The 21,835-nt window shown below is 36.4% G+C and overlaps 1 protein-coding gene across 1 annotated transcript in view; it reads left to right on the top strand.

The window, feature by feature from the left end:
• The window catches only part of CEP162 (centrosomal protein 162), a 116,099-nt gene that overhangs the window by 76,343 nt on the left and 17,921 nt on the right, over positions 1-21,835 (top strand). Inside the window, exons 20-25 of the mRNA XM_044676320.1 lie at positions 7,326-7,489; positions 9,069-9,173; positions 12,182-12,400; positions 13,189-13,847; positions 15,519-15,660; positions 16,866-16,964. Of these exons, the coding sequence (XP_044532255.1) occupies positions 7,326-7,489; positions 9,069-9,173; positions 12,182-12,400; positions 13,189-13,847; positions 15,519-15,660; positions 16,866-16,964 (1,388 nt within the window). The remainder of the gene's footprint in view (positions 1-7,325; positions 7,490-9,068; positions 9,174-12,181; positions 12,401-13,188; positions 13,848-15,518; positions 15,661-16,865; positions 16,965-21,835) is intronic.

Here is a 21,835-nt window from a genome sequence, read left to right as displayed (position 1 = left end):
ATTTGTATGTATATATTGTTATCTTCTTCTAGTAGTTCCTTGGGGGAAGGCAATGGAATGTTTTTCCTTTTGGCATTCTAAGACTTTACAAAACAGTAACTATTTAATGAATGTTGAATTCATGGGAGATGAATTCAATTAATTCGTCCTCTATCAATAATAAATGGGATAACTGATTAATAATTTATTATCCCAATCATTAGAGTAATCATCCCCATAAGTCTTTATCATTCCTTTCAGAGCTTCATTAAACCTTTCTATCAATCCCTTTTCTGTGGGGATGATGTGCAGTTGTCTTTTATGTGATCAATTAAATGTCACTCTTAAATATTTCATCATTCAAGGTAGTGATCCTTTCAGACTCCCTCTAACATCCTTACCCACCATTCCTTAATTTATTCGTTTTTCATGACCTCTGCTTCTCTATATATAGACATGGTCAGATTCTTGATCTTTCAGTCACCCGCAAGTATTCCATTTCTATATTCATGAACTCTGACAATTGCAAACTATTGTCATTTCCCCTCCCCCTCTGCCTTGCAATCCCAAACCCCCTGCAACCTCTAGTACCTCCATCCTTCAATTATTTCCCAAGCCATCATTGTCTATTCTCTCCTCCCTTCCCCTTCTTGACCCTTTAGTGAACCAGTTTAACTTTACACTGCCCTATTTTCTTAACTCCTTTGCCCACTTAAACTATTACCAATCTTGCCCTGCTCAACCTCAGCCTTGGATCATTCCCACCATCTGCTTCTTTCTCTCTTCCTGTTCATGAGCAGAGCTGGAGAAAATCATATAACTGGGGTAAGTGGATCTACTGTAAATTTATCTTACATGATTTTACCTGGACCCTCACTATCCGGTTCACCACAGTGCCTTTTACAGTCCTTTTCATCCTTCTTTAAACTTGCTACAGGTCTCCATCCCTCACAGACCATCCTTCCACCTCTTACAGCTGAAAACCTTACCTAATATTTCACTAAAAATAAACAGGGGCCATTTACCAAGAGCTCTCTTTCAGATGTCTTCTACTGCTATCTCCTCTTTAACCCTTGTCTTAAATTAAGAAATAGCCCTTCTTGCCAAGGCATTAGCATATATACACACAAGTAACTCATCTCTACCACATCTCTAGCATATTGCCCCTCTATCATCTCGAATTTCCTACCAATTTTCAGTCTCTATTTTGCTGCTTCATTACTTTCTACAAGCATGCACAGGTCTCCTCCTTTCTCAAAAATGTCTTCAGTCTATCCATCCCTATTAGCTGTTGTTCCATATCTTTCCTCCCTTTCTTGGCTAAGCTCTTAGAGAAAGCTGTCTACAATCAGTGCCTCCACTTCCTTTGCTCTCACTCTCTTCTTAAGTCCACCATGTTATTTCTAACTTCATCTTTCAACTAAAAATGCTCCCTCTAGAGTTATCACTGATTTCTTAATTGTCAAATTAAATGGCTTTTTCCTAGTCCTCATCCTTCTTGACCTCTCTGCAACCTTTGACATTTAGTCACTCTCTTCTCTTTTGATTCTTTCTCTAGGCTTTTGTGACATGACACTCCTGGTTTACATTCTGCCTGTCTTACTACTGTCTCTCAGCCTCCTGGATTTTTGCTAGATCTTCATCCAGGAAAGATCATGCCTGCTAATAACTGTGGGGGTCCTTCCAGGGCCCTCTTCTTTCTCTTGATATTATTTCACTTAAAGATCTCATCAGCTCTTGTGGCTTCCAATAATCATCTCAATGTAGATGATTTGCAGGTCCGTTTGTCTGGCCTTAACCACCTTCCTAACATTTTACATCTCTAGCTGCCTACGAGACATTTCAAACTAAATGTAACTTGTGTCCAAATCTGAACTCATTATCTTTCCCCAAAAACTCACCTTCCTAATTTCCCTTTTCTTGCCAAGGGTACCCCCACTCTACCAATCAGCTGTGTGAACCATCACGTTGATTACTTTTGAGTGATTATTTGTTTTATTAAGGTGTAAATTAGGGCCACCTGCTGCAGTATTTGGAATGAAGACTCTGGTTTTGTGAGTTTAAAAATTAGGAAACAGTCATTTTCTCCAACCCATTTCGGTTCCTTCATTTGTCTGTAAATGCCATCCCAACTAAGTGGTTACCTCATAACCTACATGCCCACACCATATAGGGGAAAAGACAACCCATGAATAAAATTTAAGTGTTCAAAAGAGATTTACTCACTTATAATATCTTTACAGCAGGCTGGAAATGGGAAGGGGATACTTATGGACCTTACATTCTTCCAGATTGATGATGGTGGTGTTACCAATGCCCAGATTATGGTACTATGGTGGCGTTGAAGATGGTTACCCAGCTTCCTCTTTTTTAATTTATTTTTAAAATATTTTTCCATGTTGACATGATTGAACTTCTTTCCCTCCCCCCTCTCAGAGCCAGTAAGCAATTCCACTGGGTTATACAAATGTTATCATTTGATACCTATTAACATATTATTCATTTTTGGAATAGAACAATTTTAAAAACCAAAACCCCAAATCATGTACCCATATAAATAAATGATAAGTCATATGTTTTTCTTCTGTGTTTCTGCTCCCACAATTCTTTCTCTCAATGTGGATAGCATTCTTTCTTATAAGACCCTCAGAATTATTCTGGATCATTGCATTGCTACTACTAGCAAAGTCCATTACATTCAGTCATTCCACAATGTTTCACTTTCTGTGTACAATGTTCTCTGGGTTCTGTTCATTTCACTCCGTATCAGTTTATGGAAGTTTTTCCAGTTCATATAGAAATCCTCCAGTTCATCATTCCATACAGCACAATAGTATTCCATCACCATCATATAGCACAATTTGTTCAGCCATTCCCCATTTGAGGGACACCACAAAGAGTGAAGCTATGAATATTTTTGTACAACCCTTTTTTATTATCTCTTTGGGGTACAAACCTAGTAGTGGTATTGCTAGATCAAAGGGCATGCATTCTTTTAAAGCCTTTTGGGCACACTTACAAATTGCCTTGCAGAATGGTTGGATCAATTCACAATTCCACTAGCAGTGTATTAGTGTCTCAATTTTGCCACATCCCCTCCAGTATTTATTATTTTCATTTATTGGCATATTGGCCAATCTGCTAGTGTGAGGTGGTACCTTAGAATTGTTTTGATTTACATTTCTCTAATCAGGAGAGATTTAGAACACTTTTTCATGTGATTATTGATAGTTTTGATCTCTCCATCTGTAAACTGCCTAGTCATATCTTTTGACCATTTGTCAGTTGGGGGATGGCTTGATTTCTTACATGTTTGACTTAGTTCCTTACATATTTGGGAAATTAGGCCTTTGTCAGAGAATTTTGTTATAAAAATTTTCCCCAATTTGTTGCTTCCCTTCTAATTTTTGTTGCATTGGTTTTGTTTGTACAAACCCTTTTAAATTTAATATAATCGAAATTATTCATTTTACATTTTGTTATGTTCTCTGTCTCTTACTTGATCTCAAATTCCTAACTTTCCCATAGATCTGACAGGTATGCTAGCCTATGTTCACCTAATTTATTTATGATTTAGATCTTTATATTTCAATCATTTACCCATTTTGAATTTATCTTGGTATAGGATGTGAGATATTGATCTAGATCTAATTTTTCCCGTACTGTTTTCTGATTTTCCCAGCAGGTTTTGTCAAATAGTGAGCTCTGGTTCCAAAAGCTGAAATCACTTCCTCTCTTTTAAAAGGAAAAATCTCATATCTAATGTGTTTTAGAGATGTTCTCTCTTTTTAAAGGGATTCCAAGAGGAGGATTAATGAGGAACAAAGTTATCTTCTACCATCACTGCCAGATCTATGCCATGGGGTCTTAGAGCATTGATTAAGGGGGCTGAGAGTAAGAAACTAAAATGTTCCCTACTGCCCAAGTTTAGCTAACAAGAGGGAGGCCTAGCTGGGATTCCAGATGTTGTATGACTATATAGCCCAGACGAGAGCTTTATCTATGAAGTTATTCTTGGGAAAAGAGGTGGATACTTAAGCTGATTTCTAGGGGTGAAAGCAAAAACAAGGGATATTTAATACAAGCCACTTGATAGAACAGAATTCATAGGAAGATTTTACCTGGCAAATGTTCAAATGGCCTTAGGCTATTCTTTTAAGTAATAAAACAAAAGTCTTATAGAAATGCTCATTTTTCTTCCATAGGATTCTGCATGTGCAATCTTAATAATCCAGATGAAAGAAAAATAGGTTCTAACAAGGCCAAATCAATATTATTAACTAAAACTACATTAAGAGTTTTGGGTCACTTTGTGTGAATATATTATAGCTGTATGTTTATACATATGTGAACATATAGTATTTGAATATTACTATAAATGTCTGTGCACATGGATATTCTGTAGCAAGCAATACTCCTTCATTTACATTTCCCAGCTTGAGGAAGGATAACAGCTAATAGTTAAAAATTCTAAGAAGCAAAATCATATCCTTATATGCATAATAAGAAAGGACAAAGAACTACAGAGAGCAGCCATTTTGGAAAGCATTGTAGGAATTAAAGTCTTGTTGGTCCTGCCATAAAGAGAAAACAATGACAACAAAAATAAAAATCACTTTTTATGAACTGAATAGAACCTCTTGGTAAAAATGGCATAAGAGTTTAAATCGGGACTTCAAAATAACTGCTCAGGTCCAAGATGGGGGAGGCATGATTAAACAGTGTTTTTGTCTGAAATTCTCAGAATTTAAGTGGACGTAGGCTCAACAGTCAACATTGTGTTGTAGTAGCCAAAAGGTAAACGTGTCCTTCCTCAGTCTCCTCCAGCAGCACTGGACCTGGAGGTGACCCATAATAATCAGACACACAAATAATATGGAAAGCAATAGATTGGTCTTTCTTTTATTAAGGGCACATTTAGCCTCCATAAGGAAAAGCATAAAACTTTACTTATATACACAAGGGACAGGATATGGGCAGAAAAATGCAAAGCATACTACCATGTCTCAGGTGCTGGGTGTCAGGTACAGTGCTCTTCAGGTCACACCAGAAGGAAGCAGTGGCTTCAGTAGTGGTCCTATGAGAGACTGCCCTTGGACTTTCTATACCCCAGTATTACAAGTTCTCTTTACTACCCCTAGATGATACTACCCCTCGGACCCTTCATCATTTCCACATTAGGACATCTCAGAAGATACAGAACAGGGACATAGGTTTTATAGTACCTGGGAAGCTTATTCTAGATCCTTCCATGTTTCTATTTCTAATAGATTAATAAAAATCCTTAGGGATTATTTATATAATAGTAAAGCTTAGGGGCAGCCAGGTGGCTCAATAGAGAGCCAGGTCTGGAGTCAAGAGGACCTGAATTCAACTCTGGGCTCAGATACTTCCTAGTTGTGTGACCCTGGGCAAGTCACTGAACCCAAATTGCCTAACCCCTTACTACTCCTCTGTCTTGGAACCAATACTTATGACTGATTCTAAGTCAGAAGGTAAGGGTTTAAAAAAAAAAAAAGCAACTCTTGCATTTTTTTTTAACTGAAGATGATCAAGGACGTGAATAAAAGGATTAATGGAGAGTCCATAAACTTGAGCCGGGAAGACCTAGGTTCAAATCCCAGCTCAGACATTTATATCTATTATCACTATATTTATTGTATCACTCTGGGTAAATCACCTAACCTCTTCCAGCCACTCTCCTCTATAAAAAGGCAATAATAATAATAATAATAATAATAATAATAATAATAATACCTACCTAGTAAGGTGGTTGTGAGAATCAGATGGAATAAAATATCTGAAGGCTTTGTAAAACTTAAAGTGCTCTGTAAATATTTTTACTATTATAATTTATAGTAACCTCCTACACTTGAGATACATTAAATCATAGTGCCCAGAAGAAGGGGTATGTTGACTGCTGGGTAAATTCAGAGGAAAATTGGTAGGATCATGAAGGGGGCACTTGAGACATTTTACCTCATACCATGTCAGGAATTGATAATTAGTCTGGAGAAAAGAACACCTTAAGGGGCACATCTTAAATATTTAGAGGACTATTTATTAGATAAAAGAAGGTATCAAGATTTTATTTTTAGTCTCAGAAGGCTATATTAGAAACAATTAACAGTGGTTCCCAAACTTTTTTGACCTACTGCCCCCTTTCCAGAAAAAAATATTACTTAGTCCCCTGGAAATTATTTTTTTTTAATTTTAATAGCAATTAATAGGAAAGATAAATGCACCTGTGGCCATCACTGCCCTCCTGGATTGCTGCAGCACCCACCAGGGGGCAGTAGCTCCCACTTTGGGAATCACTGGAAGAAGCAATGAAAGGTAAACTTCTTAACAATTAGAACTATCAGGAGGTAGCTGGGTAGATTGGAGCCAGGCCTAGAGATAGGAGATCCTTGGTTTAAATCTGGCCTCAGACACTTCCTAGCCTTGTGACCCTGAGCAAGTCACTTAACCCCATTGCCTGGCCCTTGATTCTAAGACAGAAGGTAAAGGTTTAAAAAAACAAACAATTAGAACTATCCCTCCAAACACATTCAGATCCTTTGTCCCCAAAGATCTATAAGCATAAGCTGAATGACCATTTGTCAGGGATATGGAGAGGTAGGTTCTTAACCTGGTATTTGTGAATTTTTTTTTAATATTTTGATATATCTCAGTATTATTGGTTTCATTTTTATTTTATGCATTTAAAAACATTACTCTGTGAAAAGGTCCATATGCTTCACCAGACTACCAAAAGACCCTACTATAGAATTTTGCCTTGAAAACAGATATGCTGTTCTCTCCCATGCTGGAAGTTCAGTAGCCACTTATGGGCTTCTCCCTTTCCACTGTGGTTTGCCAAAAGCTTTGACCTACTCTGTTTCTCACTTAGGCCAGTTCATCCTTCCATAGATATCCTAGTAACTCCCCATTCCCAGGCACTAACTATATTAGTACCAGACTTAATGTAGATACCTAATTGCCTTTAGCTCTCTTGTAGCTGAGAACTCCCAAGTACAAACTATCTTACCAGTTTCAGCCTTCTTAACAGCATAGATTATGAGTACTTAAAATTTATTTCATTGGATTATGCATTTGTTATGAAATTATTTTTAATAATGAAGAGAAGGGAAAGTAGGAAGGACACATAATGAACGTCGATCTGAATAAATAAATAAATAAATGGAATTTTGAGAATGTAAGAAATAAAGAACCCTTGCTTTAATGGGATTGCTGTTTAAATTGGCCCAGATAATCTCTGAGATTCTCTCTAATTTGTAAGATTGTAATTGTATTTTACATATTTTGAAAAATATCAGTGCAAAAAGAAATATTTTATGTCATAGGTGAGAAATTGCATGAGATAAACGTCATAGAAGAAGCTCATAAACAAGAAATCATTTGTTTGCAAAAGAGATTACAGTGGTATGCAGAAAATCAGGAACTTTTGGATAAAGATGCTCTTCGGCTAAGAGAGGCAAATGAAGAAATTGAGAAGCTCAGACTCCAGGTAATTGTTATAACTCAGAGTTTGCTTCTGTAGCAATTATGATATACCATTTTTCTCAGCAGTTACATGAAGCTTTATAAATATTTTTGACTCAATTTTTAAAACCAGTTTTGGATGCTTGGATATAATCGTAGATTGTAGGCCATTCATTGCTAGGTATGAAGAAGATTTTTGTGTTTATCTCAGATCTTTGGATTCTTAACTCACATGAAATATAGATTGTTAAAGAACATGTCTTAGTTGTAGTAAAGATGTTAGCTTTTGCAAAATAATCCACTAATATTAAATTATTCTCACGTAAGAACTGAGATCAAGAGATGGGAAGGGAAGATGGGAAAATGACTTTTCTCAGAGGGCTCTCTAATCGCTCTCTCTCTGTCTCTCTCCCTCTTTCTCATTCCTTCCCCCTCTCCCTGGGCCTCCCAAATCTTCCCAACTTTACCCCACAACTTAAAGTTTTTCACATTTCCAGGAATCCATTAGATAATCCCCAAAGATATCCCACTGAATATGTCTATGTATCCAAAACTGAATTCATTATCTTTATCCCCACCCCACAACTAGCCCTTTCTCTTAACATTTCCCTTTTTGTTGATGGCATTATCATCCTGCTAGTCACCCAGACTCAGTAGCTTTCTTCTTTAAAAAATACTTCAACAAATCCCCAGAATCCACATGAATGTCAAGTTCTGTTGATTCCAATTCCACTCTAGCTAACAAACCTGTCTACCCCTTTCAACTTTCACTATCCCCAGTATGATTTGGTCTTATCACCTTCACCAGGACTATTGTAATAGTCTCCTTACTTAAATCCCTACTTCCACTTTCTCACCTCCTAAGGCTCATCTTTCATCCTGCTGCCAGCTTAGCCTACCATTATGATTACAGTACTTCCTCCTTAAAAATCTTTAGTGATTCTCCATTATTTTCTAAATAAAGTGTGATGTTCAAGCCTACACATTTATGATATTCCATTCATTGTCTTTGATAAACCTCTACAATCCATTTTCCTCTTAATTCAGCCTTCATTCTTCATTCTAGTCTGACTGCATTTTTTTCCCATTTCATCCTGTCCTCTGTTCTCCTTTCCTTTACTTGTATTGTTGGCCTGAAGCAGACTTTTCCCTCCCAACACTGACTGGATGAAATCCTTCCCTTTCTTCAGACCTAAAAACAGGTTCCACCCCACTTCACAAAACTCCCCTAATCCCTCAGCTAGAGGTGATCTCTCCCTCCTTAAATTTCCCTTGACACTTTGTATGGGCCTCTTTTACTATCACCTGTAAAAATATAGTTATTTATGTGTACCTTTCCCTTAAGAGATTTATAAGCCCAGATGTCTAATTTCACACTGAATTCTGAGGGCCTAGCATAGTGCATTGCACATAGCAGACTCATAAATGTTTGTTGTATTGAATTGCCACCTAGTACTTTCACCACCAACAGAAAAAAATAAAGCATGAGATTCTCAGGATGGTTCACCTATTGAAACCAAAATGCCCTTCTTCCAAAGACCACATACTTATTTTACAGGTTAGTAAAATTGCCTTTCCTTATTCTTTTTCTTGTGGTTGAACAGGTTGAAAAACTGAAAACAGAAGCTGGAAATCAGTCTTCACAACAGAAGTTACGTCTGAAAGATAGAGCAGTTGATGCTAAAAGAATTCAGGATCTTGAACGACAAGTATGTGTTAGGCTTGATTTAATATTAAAAGTATTTTGGAAAAAATGTATTTTTCCCCCTCTGGGAAAAAAATAGTATCTTCCTTGGAAAATACTAATAATGGTACCTTAGATTTGTAATTGTCATTTCTATATTTAACATAACTGTCTCGGGGGTTAAAAATATTTATGTGCAGAATTTGAGAAGACATTACTAAAGTAGTAATATATATATATATATATGTTTATACATATACATATATATAGATAAGTAATACAAAAATATAAAACCATGAGGCATTCTCTAGGAGATAAGCAAAGAAAGGATATGAAAAAATGATACGCAGAAGTAGAATGCATATCATTAATAATCATATAAAGATTGTTCCAAACTGTTCATTGTAAGAGAAATTAAAATAACTATTCATTGTAAGAGAAATTAAAATTTTAAAAACCTCTAAGATTTTACCTCACACCCAGCAAACTGGCAAAGATGTCAAAACATAGACATTAACAATATTGGATATTAGATTGTGGTAAGACAGATAGATTAATAAAGTGTACATAGAGCAACAAATTGGTTTGCCCATTCTAGAAAGCAGTTTAGATTTATGCGTTTAAAAAATGGTGCCTAGAACATCCATACTCTTTGACCTAGATATTCCATTGTGGGGTGTATATGCCAACAAGGTCAAAGATAGAAAGTTGTCATATACACCAAAGTATTAATAGTGCCACTTTGTAGTAAGAAAGAACTGGAAATGAAGTAAATTTCCATATGTGCAATCACCATAAGAAGTGACTATTGTGAAGAACTCAGAGAAGCATAGGAAAATCTATATGAATGATATGTGAAGTAAGCAGAACCAAGAAGACAATAAATACAATATCTACAGTCATCTAAACAAGAACAAACCAAAAGAAATAGAATGCTATATTTTAAATTATAATGACCAACCTTGACCTATTGAATAACTGAGAATATATGCCTCTCTTTTTTTCATTATCCACTCTCACTTTATATACTCTGTGATACCCTTTCCACTCACTACCTCCCCTTTTCTTTCTCATCCACTGTCCTTCCCTCTCCCAACAAAGAGGGAAGAAATAATTATGAACTCTTTTGCCTAATTATATGCCCCAAAATTAATAAATAAAATGAATATTTACAAAAATATAAAATGCCTAGATTAATAGAACAAGAAATAAAGAATTCAAATACCCTGTACCAGAAAAAAGAAATAAATAAGCCAGAAGGAACTCCCAAAGGAAAAAAACAAGGACCAGATAGATTTAACACTGAATTTTAACAAAAATTCAAAAATTCAGAAACTCATATCTTTCTCTTCATAACAAATATTTATTATTAAGCAAAAGAAATTACAACATTGGCTGTATCTAAAAATATATGTTCATTCTACAACTTAGCATCCATCTTCTGGAATTTCTGTTGGTCATTGCATTAATCAGTGTTCTTAAGTTTTTCAAGGTTGTTTACCTTTTAAGTATTTCTGTTATTGTATAAATTGTTCTCCTGGTTCTGCCCTCTACTCTGCATCAATTCATACAAGTCTCCCTAGGTTCCTTTGAAACCATTCCTTTTGCCATTTCTCGTGGCATTTTAATATTCCATTAAATTCATATACCATTTGTTCAACCATTCCCTATATTTATATATTTGTACAGATAAAAAGTCAAAGAATAAGAAGTCAGTTCTCAAAAGAAGAAAAGGAAGCTATCAAGAGCCAAAAGAAAAAATGTTCCAAATCACCAAAAATAAGAAAAATGCTAACTAAAACAACTCTGTGATTCTACCTCTTACTCATCAGAATTCTAGGAGTTAAATGTTTATGCAAGGGCTAAAACTATGTAATTCTTATCACCCTCTGACTGTTTTTTCCACCTCTCTATCATTACTGATTTAAACTAGGGCTCCACAGATTTGAGAGCCATTTTACATTTTTCTTCATTTCCTGGGTTCTCATGGCCAAAGAATTCATCACTAGGTGTTTCATCATACTAGTGATGATGTTTCCCAGCTTGGATGGTCTTCAGAAAGAGTATATTCTATTACTAGAATTATATTTGAAGTTTTTCCAGTATGATAGAACTTTTCAGAACTTGCATTCTACTGGCATAGCCTTTACAAATTTGGGTCCTCCATCAGGCCATGATAAAGCATCAGAGGCAGACCCTGTGGAGGGTTTCTTACTCTGTATTCTGATGTATTTTACTTGAGCTGTACCAAGTCAAATCAAAAGGCAAAACAAGAACTGAAGAATTTTCCACCCAGTTATAACCACAATATGAAATTATCTTCAAATTGAAAAAAATGAATATAGTTGTGTTTAAATTAAAATATATATAACTAAATTAAAGTTTAGAATAATTATAGCTAGTACTAGAAAATATGCAGCTCTGAATTTCTCATTTTTCAGAATATTTTGTTTTTATCTTCCATTATTCCTTTCAAAAATTGTATTCATTATCTTACATTTTGTTGTACTTTATATGATACATATATTTCTAATCTTGTTAATTTTTTTATAGACATGTAATTAACAACCTGAAGTTGACCTATATTTTTATAGTAAGCAAGGTATATCATAATACAGTCATTATCATATACTTTTATGTGAAGGTCACAATAATTTAAGTTATTTATCTAGTAAAATACCTTTTAGTCTTAGCCAGAAGATCAAGTGGTACAATTTTGTTGCACACGTTAATGAAATTTTCTAATTAGTGACATTTTCTCCATCCTTTCAATAAAAAAAGACTTAGAAGCAAATAGTACATGTCATTTTAGACATAGAAAAATCACTTTATATAGTGGCCTGCGGAATGGTCTACTGATGTAAAGTGAGAACTGTTTGTACTTTGCATTTGATACAATTTAGGAGTTTGGCAACTTTTGTAAATGCAGATTTGATGGACATAGTTCAGGGTATATAAGGTTATATATAATGTTACATATTAAGTAATTCACTATGCATATTAATTTACATGTTCATAATCATATTTCAATAGGTTAAAGAAATGGAAGGCATTCTAAAAAGAAGATATCCTAATTCATTGCCTGCTTTAATAATGGCTGCATCAGCAGCAGGTGATACAGACATTTCACCTAAAAATACAGTTGAATTTATGGAAAAACGAATAAAGAAATTAGAAACTGAGCTTGAGGGTAAAGATGAAGAAGCAAAAAAAAGTCTTCGTTCTATGGAACAGCAATTTCAAAAAATAAAGGTATGAATCTATAATTTCAGACAAAAGGATAATAGGATGGCACGTATAATCAAGACCTGACACTTTTTCTGGAGCATACTTCCTCCTATTACCTGAGCATCTTACCTGGCTCTAATGTAGTAGCCGGTATTGTCTTTAACTCTCTCCCCAAATCTATGCCTCCTGGCCCCAAAGGAAACCAAGGGCTGTGTCCAAGAGTCCCTCATGGTAAGCTAGCCTGTTCTGGATGGAATTATGTGCAGCAGTAGGTGAAAGAGTAGGTCATTCATGCCAACAGAATCTTATCAAAGCTTAGCAGAAGGTTGAGTTAACCAAAAAGTCAGACCACAGTCAGAAAGTATAACCAAGATGTAGAAGAGTAGGTTAGCACAGTGGCAAAGTTGGAATCTAAGCTGATAACAGAAAACCTTGGCCTATTGGTACAGGAAAGAATTTAAGAAAGTGGATGTCCAGACAAGTTTGAGTTTATACAGAGGGGTGCTTTTCACATTTGACATGTTTGTCCCAGAAATTAGGTCAGCATCCCTTTTTTTTGCCTTTTTCATTTAAAACAAATATTAATAAATGTTATTAATAAATATTAATATGCCATAACTGTTTTAAAGCACATTGTTTGGGGTTTAATCCCAACCTCACCTTCTAAACAGGTTTCAACTGTGGATAGCTTCTAGAAGCTAAAATTGCTCTGTGAGAACCCTGAATGAATATAGACTGTAACCCTCTGTTAAATACTTCAATGAAATTTAAGAGAAGCTCATGGGCATTATATTAATTTTTTTTTTTTGCAGATTCAATATGAACAACGAGTGATGGAACTTGAGCAGCAGCTTTCCTGTAAATTAACAGATGAGCAAAAGAAACATGAAAACTCAGCCAATGTGAAGGCCCTAGAACAAGAACTTTGTGACATGAAGGATGCCCATTTGGCAACTGTAAAAACCCTTGAAGCTGAAATAGAAAGTCTTAAAAGTCAAAATGCCCAGTTAGAACTCAAGAAGAATGAAAAAGATGATAAAGATTTCCAGTCTTTAGAATTCCAGGTAGAACAGGCTCACACCAAAGCCAGATTAGTAAGACTTAATCAGGAACTGGCTGCAAAAGGAAGAGAAATACAAGATCTTACAAAAACTGTAGAAAAACTTCAAAAAGAGAGGCGACTGATGTTGTCCAATCAGAACTCATCTGACAAGCCCAGATGTGAAGAAAGGTCTGCCAAAAAGGTGAAGAAGGATCTCTTGGTCTTCGGTAAAAGGAATGCTGACTCCTTTCCAGAAACCTTGGATAGCAAATTGTATGAACCACATGCCTTTGCTGATTTCCACATATCAGAAGTTTTACAAGAAAACTCCAGATTAAAAAATGAGCTAGAACGACTGACATCTGAAATGAATGAGCAGAGGGCAAAATCCGAAGCAATGCTAGCCCAGGCTGAAAGTTCAGTGAAAAGGTAAACAATTAAGTGAACTTATTAAACACTGTTATAATGCTATCAGAAGACTGGAAATAAGTTAGAGAATCTCAGAACTTTTAGTGATCTTTTCATTTACATTATTCTGCTTTATGTTTTTTTAACAATATCATTTAGTAAACATTTTTTGACAATATCATCATTTAGTAAACATCTGATACTGCTCTCAGTTAAAAAAGACAGACATCAAATAGTAGCTTCTCAATATGCCAAAAATTGATCCAGTCTTCAATAAAACACCTGAAGTGGAGCTCCAAGTCAATAGCAATTTATTAGAGAAACTAGTCCCTTTTCACAAATAGAATCCAAGACCTTCCTCACAGTCTAAGACCTCACTTTCTTCCAAGGTACATTATTTATAGTCTTCCAGTTCAAATAACAATCTATTAGTGCAGTCCCTTTTGGACTGGTGTAACTCAAAATATGCATTTTCATTGGAGGATTAATCTTAGGCAGAAGCAGGGGCAACCTCTGTGAGTTTGTTTCTCTGGAAACAAGGCAGGTCCCCAGGATTAGAGCATGTAGTAAAAGACCCTTATTATAGAGTTGAGAAAGTCATGTTCTTCCTGAGCTTAGCCAGGCAGATGGCCTAGTGACCAGTCAGGTGAAGGAATTTTCCACATAACTTTGCTGTGAAAAATAACCTTGAGACACCCTAAGCTTTGAGGAACTTAGATGGTCAAAGGTGGAGTAGGGACCCTTTAATAAGGTCAAGCAGAGGCGTATCCTAAGAAACTTCATAATCTAACATGAAAATTTACTCAGCAATTTAGCCTAATCTAATTACTAATAATTATATTGTGAAACCAGAGTCAGAGTGATTATCCTTAGCTCATTAAATATATAACAAAGTCTATTAACAGGAGAATTAATGGCTACTTCTAAGGAATTACATCAGCTGAACAATACTGATTGGAAATGAGCATGGGTATAAAGTCAATGATTTAGGATAGGCAAGGATCTGCTTAAATAGAGTAGGATTCAAATCATTTCTCACATCAAGTATCAGGCCCAGACTCTTAAGTGCAAATTATCTTTATAATCCCTGATTAGTATATAAAGATCAGACACCTCCACAAATGTGAATCTACTGGTACAGCATAGGTAGAAATTATAGAACAAAAATTAATAAATACTGTCTCTTTTAAAAACTGTATTATAACGCAGTTATGTAGAGCAGTGGATAGAGCATGGGACTTAAGAGTCATAAAGATACGAATTTGAATCATGTCTTAGATATTGACTAGCTGTATGACTCTGGGCAAGTCACATAACATGTACCTCAGATTCCTTGTCGGCAAAATGGGGAAAATAGTAGCGCCTATCTCCCAGAGTTGTTATGAAGATCAAATGAGATAGCATATATAAAATGATTTGCAAGCTTTAACAGAATATATAGATATATAGAAATACACACTAGCCACAATTACTGAGAAATTCAAGAAGACAAAACTTTAATTGTTCTCAAAATCCATTCAAGAAATTTAAATGTATTTTAAATGACTAGAGGTTAAGAATTTTCCTTTCTATGCAGACAGAAAGGTACTCCCTTCAACAATATATAAAGTTCCTTGAAATATTTCTTTATTAATTCAACATTAGAAGCTAGAGAAGCAATTACACCCAAGCCTTCTTTCTTTATCTTTCTAGAGCCAAAGAAGATGTAGCAGAGCACATTGCAGCCCTTAAAGCTTCTCACCAGAGAGAAGTAGAAAAACTTCTTTGCCAACATGCTATAGACAATTCTTCTTCCAAAATAGCTGAACTAAATCGCAAAATATCAACACAAGAGGTATGTAAATATAATTCTGTTTTTACTTTACCATGTCTTGACTTTTTTTTTAGTAGCTACTTAACTGAGCATTTTTTAATTTGGAAAATATTTGAGGTCTATGGAATAGAATTGGAAAATTATTGAGTTATTATACTCTAGTTTTAGCATTTTTATTTTTAAAAAATGAACCCAGTAAAAAAATCATATTGGTTCAATATAATCTCCACTTTATTTTCCTCAAAATCAGGCTTAAGGGACTATTATTTTTTAATTTTTAATTTCAGTCACTTTTATAACAAACATTTTAATTATAATGTCATTTTTTTCTTTCAAAGAAATGTTATTTTATGAGATAATCTATGTTGGGACCAAAACTATAGTTTTATGCAGATTTATCCCAAGGCTTCCCAAATAAATTTTTCCCTAATTGGGTTTGTCTGTCTGTCTATCTCTCTCTCTCTCCAGAGAGAGAATTTTTGGCAGGTTTTGACTATTTGAATTTATGATGTTGGTTAACTTCTTAAATGTGAGTTCATCTTTTCCGTTGGACCAAATTCATTTGGCCATTAGACTGGCCTCACTCACTACCTTTTTTCCTAGTAATGATGATTTAACATATCAAAAACTTATAAGCCTAGGGCAGTATAACTCAAGGGTATTGTCTATTATACCAGCTAACACATGCTGTATCCATTATGTCACACTCTATTATATATGCCAGGCAGCATTAACAAGTTTTAAAATTAACATCTGAATAAAATTTAAACTGAGTTTTGACTTTTATTGCAAGAGAATCTAAGCATTTGACAAAAGGTAGGCTTAATATTGCTTTGTTAACTAGCAATAGTAATTCAATAAGTATTATGGATGCTTGTAATGCCTAGATTTAGACATCTGTTATTTCAAAATACCTAGCATTAATCAGATTTCGTTATAATAACGATAGTTTTGAGATCTTCAAAAGACTTGGAGAAAACAAATGTTTTCCAGGTCATCAAATTGTACTTACAGTGTGATTATTTTAGAATGCTGGAGGTAAGGAAAATTGTGTTATTTCAGGCAGTTTCTTCAGTACCCTTCACAAGAAAATTGTATTATTTTAATTTTTATCCCTCAAATCATATAGTAATCAAAATGCTTACGAAATAATTTTCTTGTATTTTTTCAAATAATTGTTTCAGTCTAAGGTTTTGTAATGTGGTGTGTTTGGCACATTCCCATAGGTTCTTATAAAACATCTCCAAACACAAGTTAGTGAGCTGCAGGAAAGTACAGAATCCTTAGCAATATCCCAAGTTCGAGAGGAAATCCTCCAGAAAGAGGTAAGAGATAGAAAAGATGTGTGATGATTTTATAATTTTTGCAATGTGCATCAAATCCTTGTACTTTGTGGGTTTTTTTTTTTTAAACGAGAAGTTCTTTAGAAGTTACTGTCCAGGGCTTCCGGGTTAAGATGGTGGCAGAGTAAAAAGCAGCTGCTTAACCTCTCCTAACCCACACAGATAGGACTCCTCAAGAGGACATAAAAACAAATCCAGACGAACAAAGGGACCCCACAATAGGGCACAACATTGAAGGTATATGGGATTGGGCATTTCCATGCTATAAGGGGGCAAAATAGCTCTCACTAAAACGCAAGCTGAGCAACGCCCCCCTCGCCCTCCACGCCACCTAAAGGGCCAAAGCCAGCTCACAAGATTTAGAGTAAGTTTGGGCCATCCATTAAGTCCTTGGCAGCTACCTTAGATCATCAGGGCCTGCTCCTGAGAGCAGCAAGACTTAAGACCCCAAGAGGCTAAAGAACACGCGGACTTTGAACACAGACCTTGATCTCAGGCGGAGACGCAGGTACAGATGCGGATCCCAAGCTCAGGCACGGACCTTGGGTGGGGACCCAGTGCAGAGGGGTGTATGACTGTGGAAGCAGCACCCTGAGACTGTTAAAGGAGCTTCGGGCAGAGGAACAAGCAAGGGGACCACCAGGAGGCTTGACCCTGAGAACAACTAGACCTGAGACCTCAAGAGCCTAAAGAGGGCAGACAGACCCTGGGTGTGAGGATGAAGCTGAAAGGGCACTGGGCTGAAAATGGCAATCCAGACACAAGAACCCCAAAAGACAAAGATCAAAATACAACTTTTACACAGAAAAAATCCAGACAACAGAGCAAACAGCAGAGGAGAACAAACAAGTAACCACATCCAAACCTTCCCCAAAAAATGAAAACTTGTCACAAGCTCTTGAAGAGTTCAAATCTGAGATTATGAGAAAGATGGAAGGGGTCTTGCAAGAAAATAACAGTTTAAAAGGCAGAATTTCGCAATTGTAAAGTGAGGCTAAGAAATCTAATTGATAAGCAAATTGAAGACCAGAAATGACCAGCTGGAAGGCTTGAAGAACCAAACAGACCAGATTGAAAAGGAAAACCAAAAGATTATAACCGAAAACCAGTGTCTGTAGGTTAGAACTGGGCAATTCGAAAAAGATGCCCCAAAATCAAAAGAATTGATAAGCAAATTGGAGACCAAAATCAAACAGCTGGAAAATAGGATGGACCAAATTGAAAAGAAAAATCAAAAGATTATAGCAGAAAACCAGTCTCTGAAGACAAGAATTGGGCAAGTAGAAGCCAATGATCTCTCAAGACAGCAAGAACAAAGAAAGCAAAGTCTAAAGACTAATAAAATAGAAGGAAACATGAAATATCTCACTGAGAAATTGACAGATCAAGAAAACAGGTCTAGAAGAGACAATTTGAGAATCATTGGGCTTCATGAAAAAGCAGAAATTAATAGAGATTTGAACTCCTTACTAAAAGAAATTATTCAGCAAAACTGCCCTGAAGTTCTACAACAAGAGACCAATATAGACATTGAAAGGATCCATAAATCACCCTCTAACTAAACCCTGACAAGACAACCCCCAGGAATATAATAGCCAAATTCAAGAGCTTCCAAGTAAAAGAAAAAAATTTTACAAGAAGCCAGAAAAAGACAATTCAGATATCAAGGAGCACCAATCAGGATCACACAGGATCTGGCAGCCTCCACACTACAAGACCACAAGGCTTGGAATATGATATTCAGAAAGGCCAGAGAACTGGGTCTACAACCAAGGATCACCTACCCATCAAAATTGACTATATACTTCCAGGGGAAAGTATGGGCATTCAACAAGATAGAAGATTTCCAGGTATTTGCACAGAAAAGACCAGGACTAAATGGAAAGTTCGATATCCAACCACAAAAATCAAGAGAAACGTTAAAAAGGTAAATAAGAAACAGAGGGGAAAGAAAGAAAACTCTTATTTTTAAATTTGCCTCTTTAAGGGCTTCAATAATATCTAATTATTTGTATTCCTGTATGGAGAAATGTGTAATTCTCTGTAGTGAACTCTATTCACTATTATAGTATCCACTATTATAGTAATTAGAAAAATTATTCACAGGGAGAAGATGGAGTACTAAATGGTCTAAGATGATATGGGGGTGGATGGGAAAGAGGGAGTGAATAGTAGAGGACACCAAGAGGAGCTTGAATGAATAAGAAAAATAGGATATTCTATTACACACAAAGAGGGCATGGGAAGGGAGGGGACGAATACTATTATAAGAAGGAGAGAAAGAGAGCATTAAGAGGTAATATTTAAACCTTACTCTCAGTGGAATTAACCCTGAGAGGGAAGAATAGCTATATCCATTGGGATATAGAACTCTATCTAACCCTACTGAGAAAGTCAGAAGGGATAAACCAAGGGGAGCAGGGGAGGAGAAGGGAGGGGAGGAGAAGGGGGAGGGAATTCATTAGGCCTTAAAAATAAAAAGAGGGGAATAATAAGGGAGGGGGTGGAAAGGGAAGTAAATCAAGGGAGGGGACAAGGGTTACTGGTTTAAAACAAATCACTGGTTTAAAAGGAAATAGCCTAAGAAGAAGGGGTAGAACTAGGAAAGGATACCAAAATGCTGGGGAATACACAAGTGATAATTATAACTCTGAATGTGAATGGGATGAACTTGCCCATAAAACGGAAGCAAATAGCAGAGTGGATCAGAAACCAAAAACCTACCATATGTTATCTACAAGAAACACATATGAGGCGAGTGGACATATACAGATTTAAGGTAAAGGACTGGAGCAAAATATTTTGGGCTTCGAATGAGAAAAAGAAGGCAGGAGTGGCTATCATGATTTCTGACAAAGCCAAAGTAAAAATAGATATGATTAAAAAAGACAGGGAAGGTAATTACATCCTGATAAAAGGCAATATAGACAATGAGGAAATAACAGTGCTCTCAATATGTATGCACCAAATGGCATAGCATCCAAATTCCTAAAGGAGTAACTGGCAGAGCTCAAGAAGGAAATAAATAGTAAAACCATACTAGTGGGAGATCTAAATATTCCTCTTTCAGATCTAAATAAATCAAACCAAAAAATAAATAAGAAAGAGATAAGAGAGGTGAATGAAGTCCTAGAAAAATTAAATTTAATAGATATGTGGAGAAAAATAAATAGGACAAAAAGGAATACACCTTTTCAGCTGCATATGGTGCATTCACAAAGATTGACCATGTAATAGGGCATAGAAACATTGCAAATGAATGCAAAAGAGCAGAAATAATAAATGTAACCTTCTCAGATCATAATGCAATAAAAATAATAATTAGTAAGGGCACCTGGACAGGCAAATCAAAAACTAATTGGAGGGTTTTCCGGGTTAAGATGGTGGCAGAGTAAGAAGCAGCTCTTAACCTCTCCTGACCGAAACACACAAAACTCCTCAAGGGGACATAAAAACAAGTCCAGACAAACGGAGGAACCCCCTCAACAGGGCACAGCGTGGAAGGTACGTGGAATCGAGGCATTTCCATGCTATAAAGGGGTGAAACAGCCCTCACGAAATCGCGGGCTGAGCAACCACCCCACCCCCACCCCCTCCACACACATCTATAGCTCCGAAGCCAGCTAAAAAGAAACAGAGCAAGTTTGGGGCACCCATCGAGTCATTGGCAGCTCCGGGAGCTGTTCCTGAGAGCAGCAAGACTTAGGACCCCATTAAGCCAAAAAACGCAGGCAAAATCTGAGCGCGGGAGCAGGACGCAGTGCTCAGAGCGCAGGCTGAGCAGAGCGCAGGCACTGCGGAGGCGTGGGTGGAGGCAGACACAGCCAGGAACTAAAGCCTAAGTGGGGAACCAGTGTGGACGGGTATACGACTGTGGAAGCAGCGCCCTGCGACTTGTAAAGGAACCTCCTGCAGAGGATCAAGTAAGGGGGTCCACCAGGGGGCTTGACCTTGGAAAAAACCAGAACTCAGACCTCAGGAGCCAATAGACCGCGGACAGACACTGAGCGCGAGGATAAACCTGAGAAGCTGCTGGGCTAATGATGGCTACCCAGACTCAGGAAATTCAGAAGAGAAAGAATAACAACAAGAAAAAGAAGCCTTTAACACTCGACAACTTTTACACAGAGAAAATCCAGACAGCCGAGCAAACAGAGGAGGAGAACAAACAAGCATCCGGACCCTCCTCAAATAAGGAAAACTCCTCACAAGCTATGGAAGAGTTCAAAACTGAGATTTTGAGGAAAATGGAAGAGATCTGGCAAGAAAATAACTGTTTAAAAGGTAAAATCTTGCAATTGAACACCAGAAATGACAAGATTGAAAAGGAATACCAGAAGATTATGGCCGAAAACCAGAACATTATGGCCGAAAACCAGATCATGGCCGAAAACCAGAAGATTATGGCCGAAAACCGAAAGATTATAGCCGAAAATCAATCCCTAAAGGCTAGAATTGAGCAATTGGAAGGTAATGATCTCTCAAGACAACAAGAACAAATAAAACAAAGTCAAAAGACTGAAAAAATAGAAGGAAACATGAAATATCTCAATGAGAGAGTGACAGACCAAGAAAACCGGTCTAGAAGAGACAATTTGAGAATAATTGGTCTTCCAGAAAAACCAGAAATTAATAGAAACCTGGACTCCGTACTAAAAGAAATTATTCAGCAAAATTGCCCTGAAGTCCTACAACAAGAGGGCAATATAGACATCGAAAGGATTCATAGAACACCCACTACATTCGACTCAGAGAAGAAATCGGTTAGAAATATTATTGCCAAATTCAAAAGCTTTCAAGCAAAAGAAAAAATCTTACAAGAAGCCAGAAAGAGACAATTCAAATATCAAGGA

Source organism: Gracilinanus agilis, chromosome 4 (genome assembly GCF_016433145.1).
Source record: "Gracilinanus agilis isolate LMUSP501 chromosome 4, AgileGrace, whole genome shotgun sequence".
NCBI classification, from domain to species: domain Eukaryota; kingdom Metazoa; phylum Chordata; class Mammalia; order Didelphimorphia; family Didelphidae; genus Gracilinanus; species Gracilinanus agilis.
The sequence above is the reverse complement of the archived record's forward strand: the minus strand, read 5'-3'. Positions and strand labels throughout refer to the sequence as shown.